The 15099-nt window shown below is 43.5% G+C and overlaps 1 protein-coding gene across 1 annotated transcript in view; it reads left to right on the top strand.

Moving 5' to 3' along the window:
- The window catches only part of FHIP1A (FHF complex subunit HOOK interacting protein 1A), a 47772-nt gene extending 32848 nt beyond the window's left edge, over nucleotides 1-14924 (top strand). Inside the window, exons 9-11 of the mRNA XM_064449881.1 lie at nucleotides 282-460; nucleotides 747-885; nucleotides 4942-14924. Of these exons, the coding sequence (XP_064305951.1) occupies nucleotides 282-460; nucleotides 747-885; nucleotides 4942-5192 (569 nt within the window). The 3' untranslated portion in view covers nucleotides 5193-14924. The remainder of the gene's footprint in view (nucleotides 1-281; nucleotides 461-746; nucleotides 886-4941) is intronic.
- The last annotated feature ends 175 nt before the right edge of the window (nucleotides 14925-15099 follow it).

Here is a 15099-nt window from a genome sequence, read left to right as displayed (position 1 = left end):
AAGTAGAATAGTTACGCATGTTAAATATGCCATTAAAGTAAACTCATTGGCTAGCTCGAGAAAGTGCTTCTACTCATGAAAGCTTTTAACGCCTCTGTTAAGTCTACTCCGTCTATTCAGATACAGTGTGGTTTTTCCCCCTGCTGGCTTTAATTAGCATGTGGGAGGTCTAATTTGGCTGGTTATGATGATCAAAACTCCTTTTAAATGCCTGTTTCCTGGATCTAAGGATTTTTCTTCTGTGAAAACAAAAGCATTGGTTCCTTCTTCTTTTCTTCCAGGACCATTCATCAGCGTAGTGTTGTCGAAGCTGGAGAACATGCTGGAGAATTCCTTGCATGTAAATTTGCTGCTTATTGGGATTATTACTCAGCTGGCAAGTTATCCACAGCCTCTCCTTCGCTCCTTTCTGCTCAACACCAACATGGTGTTTCAGCCTAGTGTGCGGTCACTTTATCAGGTATTTGATCACAAGTGTTGGTCGTGCTTATTGGAACAGTATTTTTGGTGTCTCGTTAAACCTGATGTTAGCTCTTTTCAGTCCCACCTGTTGCTTTCCCACCTGTCTGAGAGCCTCTCATCTCATTTCCATGTTTTAATTACATTTGTGCAAAGAACTGGAAAATTTGTGTGACCATAACTTTTGTAGTAACTGTATTTTAGGGCTAGAGAAAGCCTGAGTGTTCAGCCTGTGGCTGCAGTGGGAGCAAGAGAGGAAGCAGTAACTGTTACTGTTGTTTTGGCAGGTGCTGGCATCTGTGAAAAATAAAATTGAACATTTTGCTTCCATTGAAAAAGACTTCCCAGGTCTTCTCCTGGAGGCCCAACAGTACTTGCTTTTTCGTGTGGACACACCTGATGCCACGGAAGAATTGCTAACCAAAGGTAAATGTTAACCACACTCAGAGGAGCGCTGGGTGGAATGACTCACCAGTTACCTCTCTCATTTTCTACAGCATGATTAAAAGTAGGTGTGGTGCATTGTGAATATCATTAACCAGATGTACCCTCTGACATTAAACTGCCAATGCTCAGTAGGCCACAGTGTATGGATCTATTTGGATGTTCTTTGCTCTTTAGAAGCTTTTATTTGCTACAGAAAATGTCTGTTTAAAAGAATAACAAAATCAGCTCTTGTCTTGCTGTCAGTTTGGCAGTAAACAAACTTGCTTTCAAGGCATGAGGTGAGATGGCATATGTGCATGATTTCATTTTATTTTTAGCCTGACCTTCAGCTAGTCATTGGTTCTTTTTGATAAATGTTAGGGAGGACAGAAGTCCAGAATGAATTGGTTTCTGCAACAATTGAATAAGGCTTCATGTCGTGGTTTGAGCTACTACTGAAGGAGATAGATATTAGCCAGAAAACTTTGAATGTGCTTTCCTGATTTAAAAACAAAACAAAATAACAACAAAAAAAGGGGTGGCTAGGTGGGTGTAAAAGCCAGGACACTTGGAGAGCAGTGGGGAGTTAAGCACTTGTCATCCCAACAAGCCAGCTTTCCAGGGGACTTCAGGAACATCTGCTGCTTCTCAAGCACAGTGCATGCTACACCTGTCTTGACAGGTAGCAGTATTTACACTGCCGTGGGGAAAGCTAGTAAAAATCAGCAAAATGAAGACTCTTAAATTCTAACTGAGAACTTTCCAGACACAGCCAGGCAACTGGTAGAGTCGGGCACATGCCCTGGGGACGTGCTTGTTCTCTGTGTGCTGCTGAGCAGGCAGCGTTGGGCACAGGTTCCTCCTGAAAGCCAACTTCCCACATGATGGGAGTGTGTTGAATTTGGTGAGAGCAGTGACCACAGTGATGAAGAACTGACTCAGCAACAGGGTTCAAGAGAGGCTGCATTTACAGGTGTGTGCTTACTCATCATTGCCAGTCGTTAATAATCACCCACTCTGCCCATACCTCTGTGAAGGTGTTGATATGTTTTGTGGATTTCCAGAGGTGTGGGAAGCAGGACTTTTTATGTGCCATTTTAATTGTGTTTTCATTCTTTGAGGCTCTGAATTTACCTAGTTTCTAGTCAGCATGGTATGTGTTTCTAAGGTTTGCAGTACATCTAGTCTATAAAATGATGATCTTGCTAAGGCTGCTTCTCAAAGACTTAGTCTGTGGAAGGTGCCCGCTGTAAAGGAGCAGTGTATTGCAGACATCAGTAGCGTTTTAGGCTCTACATTATGATGCCATAGATTAGAAAGCCTTGCAGTTAGATGGTGGTGTAGGTGGCATGTGGGAGATGAGATTAGGAGGCAACAAGTGCTGGTAATAAGAACTTCTATGCAATGCATTCCCAATGGCATTTATTGATACTTCCTATTTTACGTCAGTTTTCTTCTGTGGGCTTCAGAATCTGCCAGGTTGACTCATGCTGGTCATTATTTAGGAATTTGAAACAAGGCTGCTTAGTCACCCTGTTGGTACATTTTCTTCTGTGTTGCAGCAACTCCTGTAAAGGAGGCACCTCTTGACAAATAGATGGAGCGTAAATAAATGTCTGGATAACTGCAGACTTGGCTCCCAGCAAGACTGGTGCTGCAAGTAATCAAACTGTAATCCTAGGGGCAAGTTGGTTCAGTAGTCCATCAACCCACAGTAGTTCATTATATTGATTAAGAAGTGTGAGGTAGGAACTGCTGCAATAATGGCAAATGAAAAACAAAAATGAGGAGCTCCTGTAGGATTCCTTTGCATTAGTTTGAGTGCTGCCTTTGAGTGCCATGCAGATTAGCTGTTCTCTGAGGGTTTATTCCCCAAATGAAAGTGGAGAATAACCCCAAAGTTTTCTCTACAGGCCTGAGCATAACTGGCCTCCTACAGAATTCACATCTGAAAAATGGAAGCCAGACTTAGTGGGGAGCACAAATGTAAAACCAAAATATTCCAGAGAATTTCCTTTCTCTTGACAGGGGACAGTCTGAAGGCGTTGGAGCAGAAATGGACAATTTGTTATTTTCTGCTTGCAGGAGTAGGTGGTTTCCTTACACGGCAGCTTGGGTTCTGGTTAGATACAGAGGGCTGTCATGATGTAGATCCCATATGAAATGCTGACCTTCTTTCAGTGCATCGGTAACGGTATCTCCAGAGTACGCGTTTTTCTCAGTTTCTCAATTGTATGATTCAGTTTGTGTCCTGACACTGTAAAGGAGTGGATAATCCTGGGCAAAGGAAAAAACCTCAAATCTCTTGTCCTTAGACCAGCTTTCTGTGCTTTTTTCTTTTTTTTTTACCCCACCCCCCCACCCCCACCCAGTAAGCAGTTACATTTTCCCCAAAAAATGTTGATTTATATTTATCAATTTCAATGCTTTGTGAAGGGAAAAGTGTTAAAAAAAAAAAAAGTTTTGACAGTATCCTGGCATTCTGGTTATATTGGCTGAACTATTTAAAAAACTTAAAATATTAATTATGAAACATTGACGTTAGAAAATCTGAAGAAAAAATCTTCAAGGGAAGCTCACAACTTTATCTTTTCATTGTAATTCATAATTTAAGTTGTTTTTCCTTCCACAGTCAGAATTTTCCACTGAACTTAAACTCCTGTACTCTGTCTCTAGTAGATAAAAATTTGTAGAATAACAATATGAATGATTGATAAGTCTGGAGTGGGAAAGATTTTTTTGAAACTCAAGAAAAGTACAACTCTGTTAGAGGATTAAGAAGAAAATGTCTTTCAAGTTTTTGGAAGTGTACGGTAACTCCACTGTGCCTTAGGAGAAGTACAGGAAAGGAACAAAAGTCAAGAGCTGTTGAACAGAGGGATTGCTCTGCTGTCAGGGGAGGCATTCATCCACGGTCCTCGCCTTAGCTATGTGGAGAGGTTTCAGGAAAAGGGTGGTGTAACCTGAGACTGACTGGGTTGCCTTAACATAAACTGCGTGCACTAAAGGGAAACCTCTTAATGCAGCAATGTAGCGTTTGGCTTATCTGTGGTATGGGAGTTAATACGACTCCCGTATGACTTGGGGTTTTTTTTTTTGTAATGATTTACTTATACAGCTCCTGAGAATGTCCACCTGTAAGTTAGACAGGATTTTATCTGTCTCCACTTCTGGCCTCAGTGACATCTTGTGGCAGTGAGTTCTGCAGGTTAATTTTTCTTGTGAAGTATTTATTTCCATCAGTGTTAAATTTTGTCACCTTTTTAGTTTCACTAAATTAATTGTCATCTAATTAAAGGGCAGTTCTGTTTCAGGTTGAAACAAGGAGCAATTGATTGAAATTTAAGTGCTGCTGTCACTGTAATTCCATGTGTTCTGATGCTTCAGCCCTGATCCTCTGAACTCTGGCAGCAAAGGTCATGTAGCAGAGCACACGGTGATTTTTGTTTGCTCTATTTTTTAATGTTCGGTTGCTTTATAGGGACTTAAAGGTAAGTGTAGTCAGTGGGACCTACAGCTCTAGAAAAAATAAAATTTTCAGACATTTTTTTCCATAGTTTCTAGCTCGTTTCAGACTCCCATGGCGATGCAATAGGTCAGCATCAAACCCATTTACACGATGATTCATGGGGAGAGGATAGAGAGAGAGAGAAGTAAAGTCCAAAGACTATTTTGATCTGGGACACAGCATTGTTTAAATTGAGACGACCGTGCTGGGTCTAGATGGGTAGCTATTATCCGTTATTTCGTAAGGTAAATCCTTATTACTCTTTCCCTTGACTCCTCTTCTGCCCACATATTTCTCTCATCAGAGCTGAAACTGAATAATATATAACCTAGGGAAAGATGGCTAATAAAAAATGCAATAGAATCAGGCCACATAGAACTTTAAAAAGTTGGATTAGTGGAGTATCCCTCAGCATGGTCTGGGTACTGCGAACTACAGCTCTGAACCAGCCCTTGTACAGTGCCCAAACCCAGTTTACAAATACTGTGTGGGCTTAATATACTGAGTGGTGGTTTTTTTTTTTTCCTCTCCTCTCTTCCTGGCTTTAGGTAATGTCCAGCACAGCAGCAACGCGGGGAAAGGAAGGAACCTCTCTGAATCCTACCCGGCTGTACTCCAGCCTTTCCTGGGACATAAAGGAAAGAAAGGTCTGGCTCATCCCAGCCTTCCCGCGCACGTGAGGAATGCCGTACTCGCAGCTGCCCTGTTCCCGGAGTTCCTGAAGGAGCTGGCTGCTCTTGCCCAGGAACATTCCATTTTGTGTTACAAAGTACTGGGGGATTTTGAGGATTATTACTAGTGGGGTTTTTAAACATGTTTTAAAAAGATTTTGGAGTTTAAACAGATTTTTAATGCAAAGCTGCTTACAAAAGAAGGTTGTACTTCAATATTTCCTGAAAATACTTGATTTGGAGGGGGAAGGAGGAGGCAAAATGTTATTCCACGTTACCGTACATTAGGCCTTATAATTTCCCTCTGTGCTACATAACTTGAGAGATTTCTGATACTGCTCTTACTGCAACTTCCTACTTCATCTCCTCCTCTTTGCACAGCCACCCTTCTTTAGTGATGCGATTCCCGTTGAATTTCTCTGGTTCGCCTCTCTTAGCCAACCTATTTTTGCTTTTTCTGTTCCAGAAATACTCTTCTGGATAACTTCTTAAGGACAGTTTGTTTGGAAAAACATTGCCCCGTGGGGACAGTTCGGGGTATAGAAGTATAGTCAAAATCTGCACAAACCCCCTTTATGTGAAGGGTTGTGCTGCTTCATGTCTTTTGTCCTCTTTCCCCCTTCCCTTCCTTTTCCCTGAAATGGGGTTCTTACCGATCCACATCCGAAGCCCTCTTTTTAACTAGCGGCTCAGGTTGTTTGAATTCAAGTGATGTTACGCGTATTAAACCCATGACTAGCTGAAAGCAGGTGCTGGACCCTACACATACCATGTTGCCTTATGTTGCAGACAGATCTGCAGCTATCAGCTGTTGGTCTTTGAAGTCAGATGAACTGTGTAAGTGGATGTGGATTGCAGACTGCCTGGAATTTTCCTTGCAGTTTCTCAGCATTCTTTGATAACTACTGCATTGCTACCTAAACTCTCAAGCATGCCTTATTTAGTAAGATTTGCACAAAGTACAAACCAAAATGTTTCTATGCAAGCTCTAATTAGTATGTAGTTTGTTTTTATGCTTATTTTAATAAGCTAAAGAAAGGTATTCAATATTTTTCAGTAGTATTACAAGGATGGCAGGCTGGTTTTGTCTTTTCTGTTTTTTTCTTTTTTTAATGAAAAAGATTGGCTTGCTTCTGGAAGCCGTTCTGTTTTATTGTTAATTTCTTTGGGTAAGGGAGAAGTTAAATACTGTTTGTTTACTTTTAATTTAGGTGTTGACTTTTCCTAATGTTGCACTTTTGGGATGGTGAGGGGAGGACCAGACTATTCACCAGCTGTAGAAAAGGAAGGAGTAACAGGGAAAGCTGTCTGCTGGTGACTAACTGCTTGAGAAAATTCTCTTCTGTGAGTAATGGGCTTCATTAGAAGAACCCAAACATGATGAATTGGTGCATCACCACTGCATTTCATCTTATCTGAGTAGCGTAATTGTGCTTCCAGTGTGCTGTAGTTGGCTATATAAAGAGGGGCTTAGTTCAAGAAAGCCTTAAACCCCTTTGCCCAGGAACGAAACTAACAGCGACTCCAGGAAATCTGAAGAAACAGAAATCAGAAATAACATTTGCATACTCTGCTTCTCCTCCTCATTGTAATTCCATAGTGTGGGATGGTCCAGTTAATTGCGTCTGATTTTGAAATGCACTTTCTCCAAGATTGCAAGGAAACAGAACACTTCAAAAACAAAGACAGTCCAGAAGAGTCTAATTAATTACAGGTCAAATTCCTGTGGAATTTGTAGTGCAACTGAAGTTCCTAAGTCCTTTAGATGCTTCAGAAAAATTGTACCTTTAATCTACAAGCTGTGAGAATCATTCATTGTGTCAGACTGCTGTAGGGTATTCCACAGGAAAAAAAAAATCCCAAAGTGTCCCTCTAACAAAATCACCTCACGAAGTTCTCCGGGTCCGCCTTCACTTCTTTGCTGTACTGTCTTCACTTCCATGATGGCTGGGGCTCCTGCTGCTCCCTAGCTGCCTCTCTGGTTGCTTTCACTTTAACATGTTTGGTTTTTTAGGCACCATTGCATCGCCATCCTCTAAATCACCCACTGACCTCCACACAGCCCTGTTTCACCTCACAGGCTTCCTTGGAAGCTGAAGCCAAGGCTGCGGGTTTTTCTTAAATCTTAGTTATCCAGATTTAAGAGAGCTCTTTCTTTTTCTTTTTTCCCCTGCATCGTTGTTGTAAATGGGTGATGAGCAAATTAAGATTTGTTTGTTGAGTTGGTTGGGGTTTTTTTTGTTTTGTTTTTAAACCTGTCCGAGGACGTGGTGGGTTCTTTTCCCCACTTACCCGTTCCTGCTCCCACTATTACCAGTAGTGCTGTCTTTCACACTGTACTCGCTGGCCTGGCCTGAAGGAGTTGAGTGGTGTTGTGGGTGGAAAGTGTTTCAGCATTGTGGATGCAGGAGCCTCACCTCTTCTGGAAGGAGCTTCATGTGAGCAAAAGTACCAAATGATTGTGATCAGCTAACTTTTAGTGGTTCAGAAACAAGTGCTAAACTGCAGAAGCAATCCAATCCTTTTTTGGAAGGACTTTTGTAGAAAGGAATGAAAAAAATTTATTTTTTTTTAATAAAGAATTCTGCAGACCGGTGCTCAAGGCAGTAAGGTTACTATGTGAATATTCCCTTTCATTGTTTTTACACTAAGCTCAGAATCTTTATTTGCTGGGTAGAAGGGATTTGAGATTGTTAATTTTAACTGGCGTTTCAACAAATGTACAAAGTCATGGCAGGTTCATCTCAGCAGGTCTGTTAGCTATGTGGGGATTTTAAAATGTGGACTGCTCAAAAAATCATCTCTAAGTTTGAGGAAGGGGAGGATTTACCTCAAGCTGTAGCAGAGCTTATGCTCTACATCCAGTAGGATAAATTCAGCCTTGGAAATCTGGAGTCATGTGGAAGGCTTCTTGCTGAAAGGTCACAACTGTGTGTGCACCGTGTCCCCTTGTAAACGGGAAATTGTCTGTCAGCTCCCCAAAAGGAAGAGGTGGGCGAGTGCAGTGACCCTGGCTCAGGACTGTAAAAATGGTGATTGCACACATAACTTTCTCTTCCTTGGTTCCTGAGCGGGATCAGACCTGCAGCTATGTCTCAGTTGTGATAGTAGCAGAATGTCCAGCACCTGGCAAAAAACCAATAGTTAGGAATTGCATCTTCCCGTCTTTAAAATGTAGAACCTGTGATTTAGCTTGAAAATGTTGACATTTTGAGATTAATCACCTGGTGTGGATAAATTCTTCAGCCAAATGCTCGTTCAATAAGCCTCTTCCCTCCAGTCAGATAATGTGTTATCCCATCTCTCACTAGTGAGGCACGTTTTTCCAAAAAAACCCTTCCCGCTGCCTGCGGTCCCAGCCATGGCCCAGGCGGTAGGCCCGCATAGGACACAGCGTTGTGCTGCTCTCTCTCTCCAAGCGTAAGGAAGTGCTCTGTCATCTGGATTTCCACACCCTCACCCACGTGTGGGCAACTAGAGCAGCCCCTGCTTGGCGTGTCGGCTCAGCATCAGTCATGAATGAAGTGTCCGTTCCAAAACCTGCAGGTGATGGCTCAGCGATACCAAAGTTAACTCCAGTCTCCTGCTAGATGGTTTCAGACTGTGAGTGCCACGCTTCTCAGGATGTAGCCTTTGAGTGTGTTTTTAAGCTGTTCGGCTGTAGCAAGGAATCATTCCGGCAATTCCAACCTGCTATTCTTTTTTGGCAGCTTAGCTATAAAGTGAACGCTTTGCCTTGAAACAGTTGTAGTCGTTCTCTTTTATCTTTGACCATTTTTGGATGCCCTGTGGGTTAGTCGCAGCACGCACACATATGCACGGTTTGTATTCATTGGGCTAACGCCCTTTCACTCAAGACAGTATCCCCCTTTGCACATGGTGATCTTTGGACACGTACAGTCAGTTGCAACTCATGTGCTGTGTTGTTGGCCCTACTTACTGCCTTTTTATTACTGTATTCTAGGCATTTTTCTTAAATTTGATCTTTCGCATGTGTGTCCTAAAGAAAAATATGGGATTTCAAATGAGAGCAAGTTGCTGGTGTTGCAGTTTTGAGTGTGGAAGATGCACTGCCTCGTTTGTCCTGGTGACTTCTGACCTTGGTTTGGAAGAACAGGAATGAGAGCTGCTGTTCTCAGCTGTATTCCATGGAGATGAGAAAGTTCCCAGTAGGGGGTATGGGCTGTCCCTCCCACCCAGATATATCCGTCAGAGCACCCAATTCATAAGTTACTGATTTCCTCCTTCATTGGGGTTTGTCACTTTGTAAAATGTCCGATGAATTCAGCGGTGTGGAGCTGCCCTACCCGCTCAGTGCATTTGCCTTTCAGATGCGATTTGATCATTTTAGTAAGATCCGGTTAATTTTCTAGAATGGGGGAAGCACGGTGTGACTGGGGAGGACCCCACACATTGGTGGGGGGCCGTGCTTTGGAACAGGAACAGGACTAGATAGACAGTAAGACTGAGCAGCGTTTCTGCCATCAGCACTGTTCTAATTGCTCTCTGGCCCAGTCACAAAGCCGAGGTGGTCTGTTCGCTCCTTCAGAGGAAAACCTTTGCAGACAAACTTACTGCATCCCACAGAGTCCAAGGGTTTAAGATCAAGAGGTTAAGTTCTATTTACCCAGAGAATTGTACCATCTAGCACGGCACGTACGTGTTCGCTACCCTTTTGTGCACTCTGCTTATGCCTCACAGAAGGTTTCGTGCTTCGGGAAGGTTTTTTAGCTTCTCCAAGAAGCTTTAAAATCTCCAGGTTGGAAAGAAAACGATGGGAGCAGTGTGATTTGCTGCAGTTAAATTATGTCATTGTATCATTTGAATTTGTAGCCCCGGCTCGTGTTTGAGGGCAGCTTGATTTAATAAGCAATTTACTGTGCTGTATTTACTGAAATAGCTATGTCATGCCTGCAGTTTTTATCACGGCTCTTATTACATTTGTAACATTTTAAACTGCATCTGCAGTTATGAGTAGAATACTGGGATTTTCCTCTTTCTTTTCTTTTCACTCAGATAGCTCTGGCACAGTACAGTGATGCTGCTGCCGTGTCCAGATCCGATTTAGATAATTACAGTGTGTTCTTCCTTGCACCTTTTGAGCATTATCAGCAGAGACGGAGGGTATGTGACACTCACGCTGCTTACATTAATGAGCAAACCAAAGGTAAAACACTGCGGATTAGCAGGGGGCACTTGCCTGTGAGTGGGAAATGCCTGACTGCCTTGTGAAATGCAGTAAGCATTTACATTTTGTGTTGCTCTGACTTACTGGGGCCCAGAAAGAAAATGTTCATAGCAAACCTGAAAAATGAATATGACAGTGTCCTGTGGTAACCATCCAAGTGGACAGCACCGCTATGTAATGTTTTGGGCCAGAACTGTGCGAAGGAGGGTAAAAATTGCTCCTTGTTAAGGTGGTGTCAGACTTGCATAAATAGGTATTCAGATAATACGATGGTGGTGCCAGCTGTCAGACCGCAGCCAGCCGCAGAAGGCCATGCTATCTCAGTGACTCTGTTGGCAGAAAAAAACCCGCTCTGACTAACGGTACTTTATTTTTCAGGGGCCCCCAGCTTTTCTAAGCATGTTGTGGCCCAGCATCAATGTACTTCATTTGTTATATGCTCGGTTGGAAGCCTCTTATTTATGAATAGGAACATTACTTTGCCTCTCAAATATGTAGGTACTCAAAGTGGCATTTTGTCGCTGACTGTGCAAATCTTCTTTTTGTTCATTGATTATAATGGTTCTTGTTTGGCAGCTGGATTAAATTAAGACTGAAGTCTCTGGGCTAAAAGCCCTGATGGAACTTTTGTGCAAAGGCTGCATTTCTCGTCCAAATAACTTTCTCTTGGGCTTCGGCAGACTGCCCGCATACAATTACATACTGTGGACTAAATACCTGCAAACTTACATTTCTGACGAAGCCAATTCCACAGCAGCTGCATTTTATCGCAGTCTACTTTAAAAATAACTAGCTTGGATATAGACCAGAAACTGTGGATGAGTCAAATCCAAGACAACTAAACTGTGTCCTACTCAGCGCTGCTGTGTCGGTTTGGCCAGAGCTCAGACAAAACGCCATCTCGTCCTCAAAGCAGAGGGAGCGGCTCTGGGTCTCAGCATGCCCTGCTGCAGCTTGAGCCAAGGATTCGTGTCTCTCGAGGTGTCTCTCAGTGTCCCAAGTGCAGCTTGGTGTTGGCAGCTCTGACCAGCGTCTGTCGTAAAACTCCAGATTTTCAGGGTGAAAAACCCAGGGGCCTCCAAGACCACTCTAAAAATATAGCCTCTCAAGCTTTAGAAATGAGAAAGTAAGATACAACTTGTTGATGGTTATGCCTGCTTAGTGGCTGTAAATGCTTGAGATAATTAAAGCTGTGGCTGACGCGACCGTGTATCAGGAGAACTTCTGCTTTGTGCTTACACAAAATGCCTGTGCGTGCAGGGAGTGTCCTCTACCGTGAAACTGTTGGCCTCCAAGCACTCTTGTTAGGACTAGCTCATGGCAGTGCAACCTCTGCAGCTCCAAGTACTGACCCCTTCTCCAACGGCCGCGATGACAAGGCAAGGGATGGGGCACGGCATAACCGGCTGCCTGCGTAGGTACTGGGGTAAGGTGGGGTCCAGCACAGCTGCCACCAGTCATTTTTGTGGGAAGAGCCAGTGGGTGAGATGGAGTCATTTACAGGGTCACGAGTTGAACTTCGCATGTGCAGATAAAGGGGAAGGACAGCAAAGGTCAGGGTTGTCTCCATCTATGTGTACAACTGATCAGCAAATACTGCAGACAATAATGAAATGCCTGTATGCCCTAGGGGAGATCTTACGGGCCTGGAACGAGGACAGTCCTGGAGGGAAGACTTGGCCAGTGCTTGTTAGGACCACGCGCAGCTGTGTTGCTCACTAAACTCCACCTCCTTTTGCATCTTTGTTGCCTGATGGCAGCACCTGAGCATTTCTGTAGGTTTGTTTTATTGCAGTTAAAATGCAGGCTGTATGGCCTGATGTGGGGCGTGTGTCAGAGCGCAGTCAGAAGAGAAGGACCGTTACTGGTGGTTTTGTGTTCTCGCTGCAGTGATCCATAATTACTGCCCTGGCTCGGCCCAGGGGCTCTTCTAGATGGAGTTTAAATTTGCCGTCACAATGGGCAGAAAAAGGTGCAGCAAATCACAGGTCATGACAACTTAGGACTTTGTGTTTTATTGCCTTCTTCATGCTGTTTAGCAACAGAATATTCTCCCCACCTCCCCTGAAAGTTTGCAGCTTCTGAGGGGACAGGGATGAGTTGCACTCAACAGCCAGGCTGGCGTAGGTAAGCTGCTAAGATAAATCTTGACCTCCTGTCTGCTCTAACTTGGTTGCGTACAGCCATTATGTGAAGCAGAATCCGATGAACTTTGAGTATTTGTAAACAGCAGTGCAAGGAAGAGGCAGGCTACAGGGGCAAAAAGTTCACCAGCATGCTATTCCGTCTTCTCTCGCACAGTTTGAGAAGAGAGCGTTGAGTGAAAACCTGATTTGTTTTTCTTTATGTGAAAGAAAACAAACACTCTACATGTTGAGCGTACACACAGGGCCATAAATTGCTGAGAAGGTGCTGCTGAGGTCAGTGGTTGTGAAAGTGTGTAGGTAGAGGGGTGCTCAGAACAGAAACGAGAACATTACGCCGCAGAAGTGGAGTGGAAAGGGGCCGCAGTGAAATCGAAGTGTGAATACTCTAGCTGTAAATTTTTTTTAGTTAAGGTTCCTATCATATGCTTCTATTTTTAACACAGTTAAAATTAAACTCTGCAGCCAAGGCTGAGCGCTAGAAATTCCTTCTTCGCTTCTTCAGCATTGCCAGCATCTTTTTTGATAACTTTCTTCTCCTCCTCTGCAACCTTGGGTATGGGATACTTCAGCTATGCAGGATGGTAAGTATCATCTCTCCACTGCCAGGAGTGACCTCCTAAAGGACTTCCAGCAACGAGTAGATGAGATTGTTGTGACGGTGTCTGGTGTCAGCTTTTAATTTGTGAGCATTTTCCCTGGCTCTCTGTTCGTGGACGGTTACTGCTGAAAATCTGCACGAAACTGTCCTTAATTCACCCCGCCTAATGCTGCTGCACAGATGGCATCTGCAATCAGTAGATCAGGGAGGGCTGCTGTAGCTAAATAAGACTTGCAAGTTGGGGTCAAAGTCTCAATTCTAATTCTCCAGCTCCTAGCCTCGATACAGCCACGCTTAAATCGGCCTCCTGGTCTGTGAAATGGTCTGACGTCGAACACTTCGTAGTCAGGCTCTGCCTTTTATCTCGCAGACCCGCCTATCCCGTGCGGCTTTCTTCATTGGTCTTTACAACAGCAGATACTAAATTCCTTGAGGCCGCTGCTTCTGTCTTTTAACATGCTCCATTGACTACTGCTACGCAAATATAAACCAGTGCGGGTCTGCGCGGGGCAGAGTTCGTTTGTGGAGTGTTTAGAACTTACCTTTAGCCCCGTTAGGGGACAGAGGAGGGCGGTGGTTGTGTTTAGGCTGCTGTATCAGGCCCTTGGCAGGCAAAAAAAGATCTGGTGTTTGGGGTGTATTGGTTCGATCAGAATGGTGTCAGGTGACTGAGGAGCCCCTTAATGCAGGCTGCAACGGGGGGAGCGACATTAGCTGGCCCTGCGGAGCCTCCTTGCTGCTCCGCCCTAGCACTGCCGGCTGCTGCTGCTTCCAAGTTGGTAGCTGCTATCTCCGCAAATGTTAAAAAGATTCATCATCTTGATCTCATTTGACTCAAATGCTTTTTTTTCTATCAGAAAGAAATTTACATTTTGTGTGCGTCTGCAAAAGATTTCTTAAAAAATTTTAGAAGTGACTGTTTCATAATATCGTGCAAAATTGATAGACTATAGCTGCTCTTTCCCTTCCCTGGAAGGGGAAGAATGTTACAATTATCCCTTTTTAATCTTTCTTGTTATCTGTTCTGTCTGGCAGGTGGAGGTGAAAATAGATTGAGATTTACAGTAAATCCATTTAAAGATCTCATGCTGTACTCGTATAGAACTTGGCTTATGAATTTCAACAGATTTTGTACCGTATTAGCAAAGTGTAATTACGTAGGAAGAGAGCGGCTACAACGATGTGGCCATTAAAAAGACACCAGCAGCAGCCATGCTGCAGTAGCGGAGATCCCTTCCTCTTCCACCTACAGCCCAATTATTACTCTTCCAAACACATCATTGTTTTGCTTTCTCTTTTTGAAGAGGCACCCGCTAAGCAGAGGGGATCCTCAGCACAGCAGCATCAAGCTGCGCAACAAAAGGCACGAACCTTGGAGGAGCACCTTTGGGAAACAATTGTGCTTTTTCTAAACTGAGGGAGTACCTTTAAATAAAGACTCAAGATTTCGTGCAGAAGCCCTTGTGCCTTTTTGTTTCTTGCTGCCACGGCAAGAGTTGAACAGAATTCCAAAATTTGAAGTTTGCGGTATAATCTAAAGCATTACTGACTGAACACTTTTACATGAAAACTCACACCACCGTAAGCAAAAACGGTATTTTTTGCTCACGGTGTGAAAAGCAGTGGTAACATCCTTTGTGTGAAGGCCAAGTTGTTGGTTTGGGGTTTTGGGGTTTTTTTTTTGGTGGTGGTTTTTTTTTTTTCTTCCAAAGGGTCACGGTTTTTTGATTGCAACCATGTTACTGCTTTTTGTCAGCTGTATGACTTTTAAACTGTAAAGTTATTTTTATGTGACTAATGCCTATATATTTTATTCATTAAATGTATTTGAAAACCATGGGGTTTTTTCTAATTAAGAGTTTGCACTTGAACTGTGACCTATTTTGTACAGAACTGTCCTCCTCAAGACACCTGAGCACTCATGAGAATGAACTGCCGTCAACCTAGTTTGAACTAGTGTTGCAAGCACCATGTTTGCAAAAGGTGACTGAAGTCCCAGGGCTGGGCCTGCCGCAGGCAGATCCCCAAGCCCAATTCTGAATAAGTGTCTCTGAGGTCTGAGATCAATGCGATCTTTAAAATGTAGGGCGTAGCAGCCTCCA

The sequence above is a fragment of the Phalacrocorax carbo genome, chromosome 4 (assembly GCF_963921805.1).
Source record: "Phalacrocorax carbo chromosome 4, bPhaCar2.1, whole genome shotgun sequence".
NCBI lineage: Eukaryota > Metazoa > Chordata > Aves > Suliformes > Phalacrocoracidae > Phalacrocorax > Phalacrocorax carbo.
Note: the sequence above shows the minus strand (reverse complement) of the source record. Positions and strands in the feature narration are given on the sequence as shown.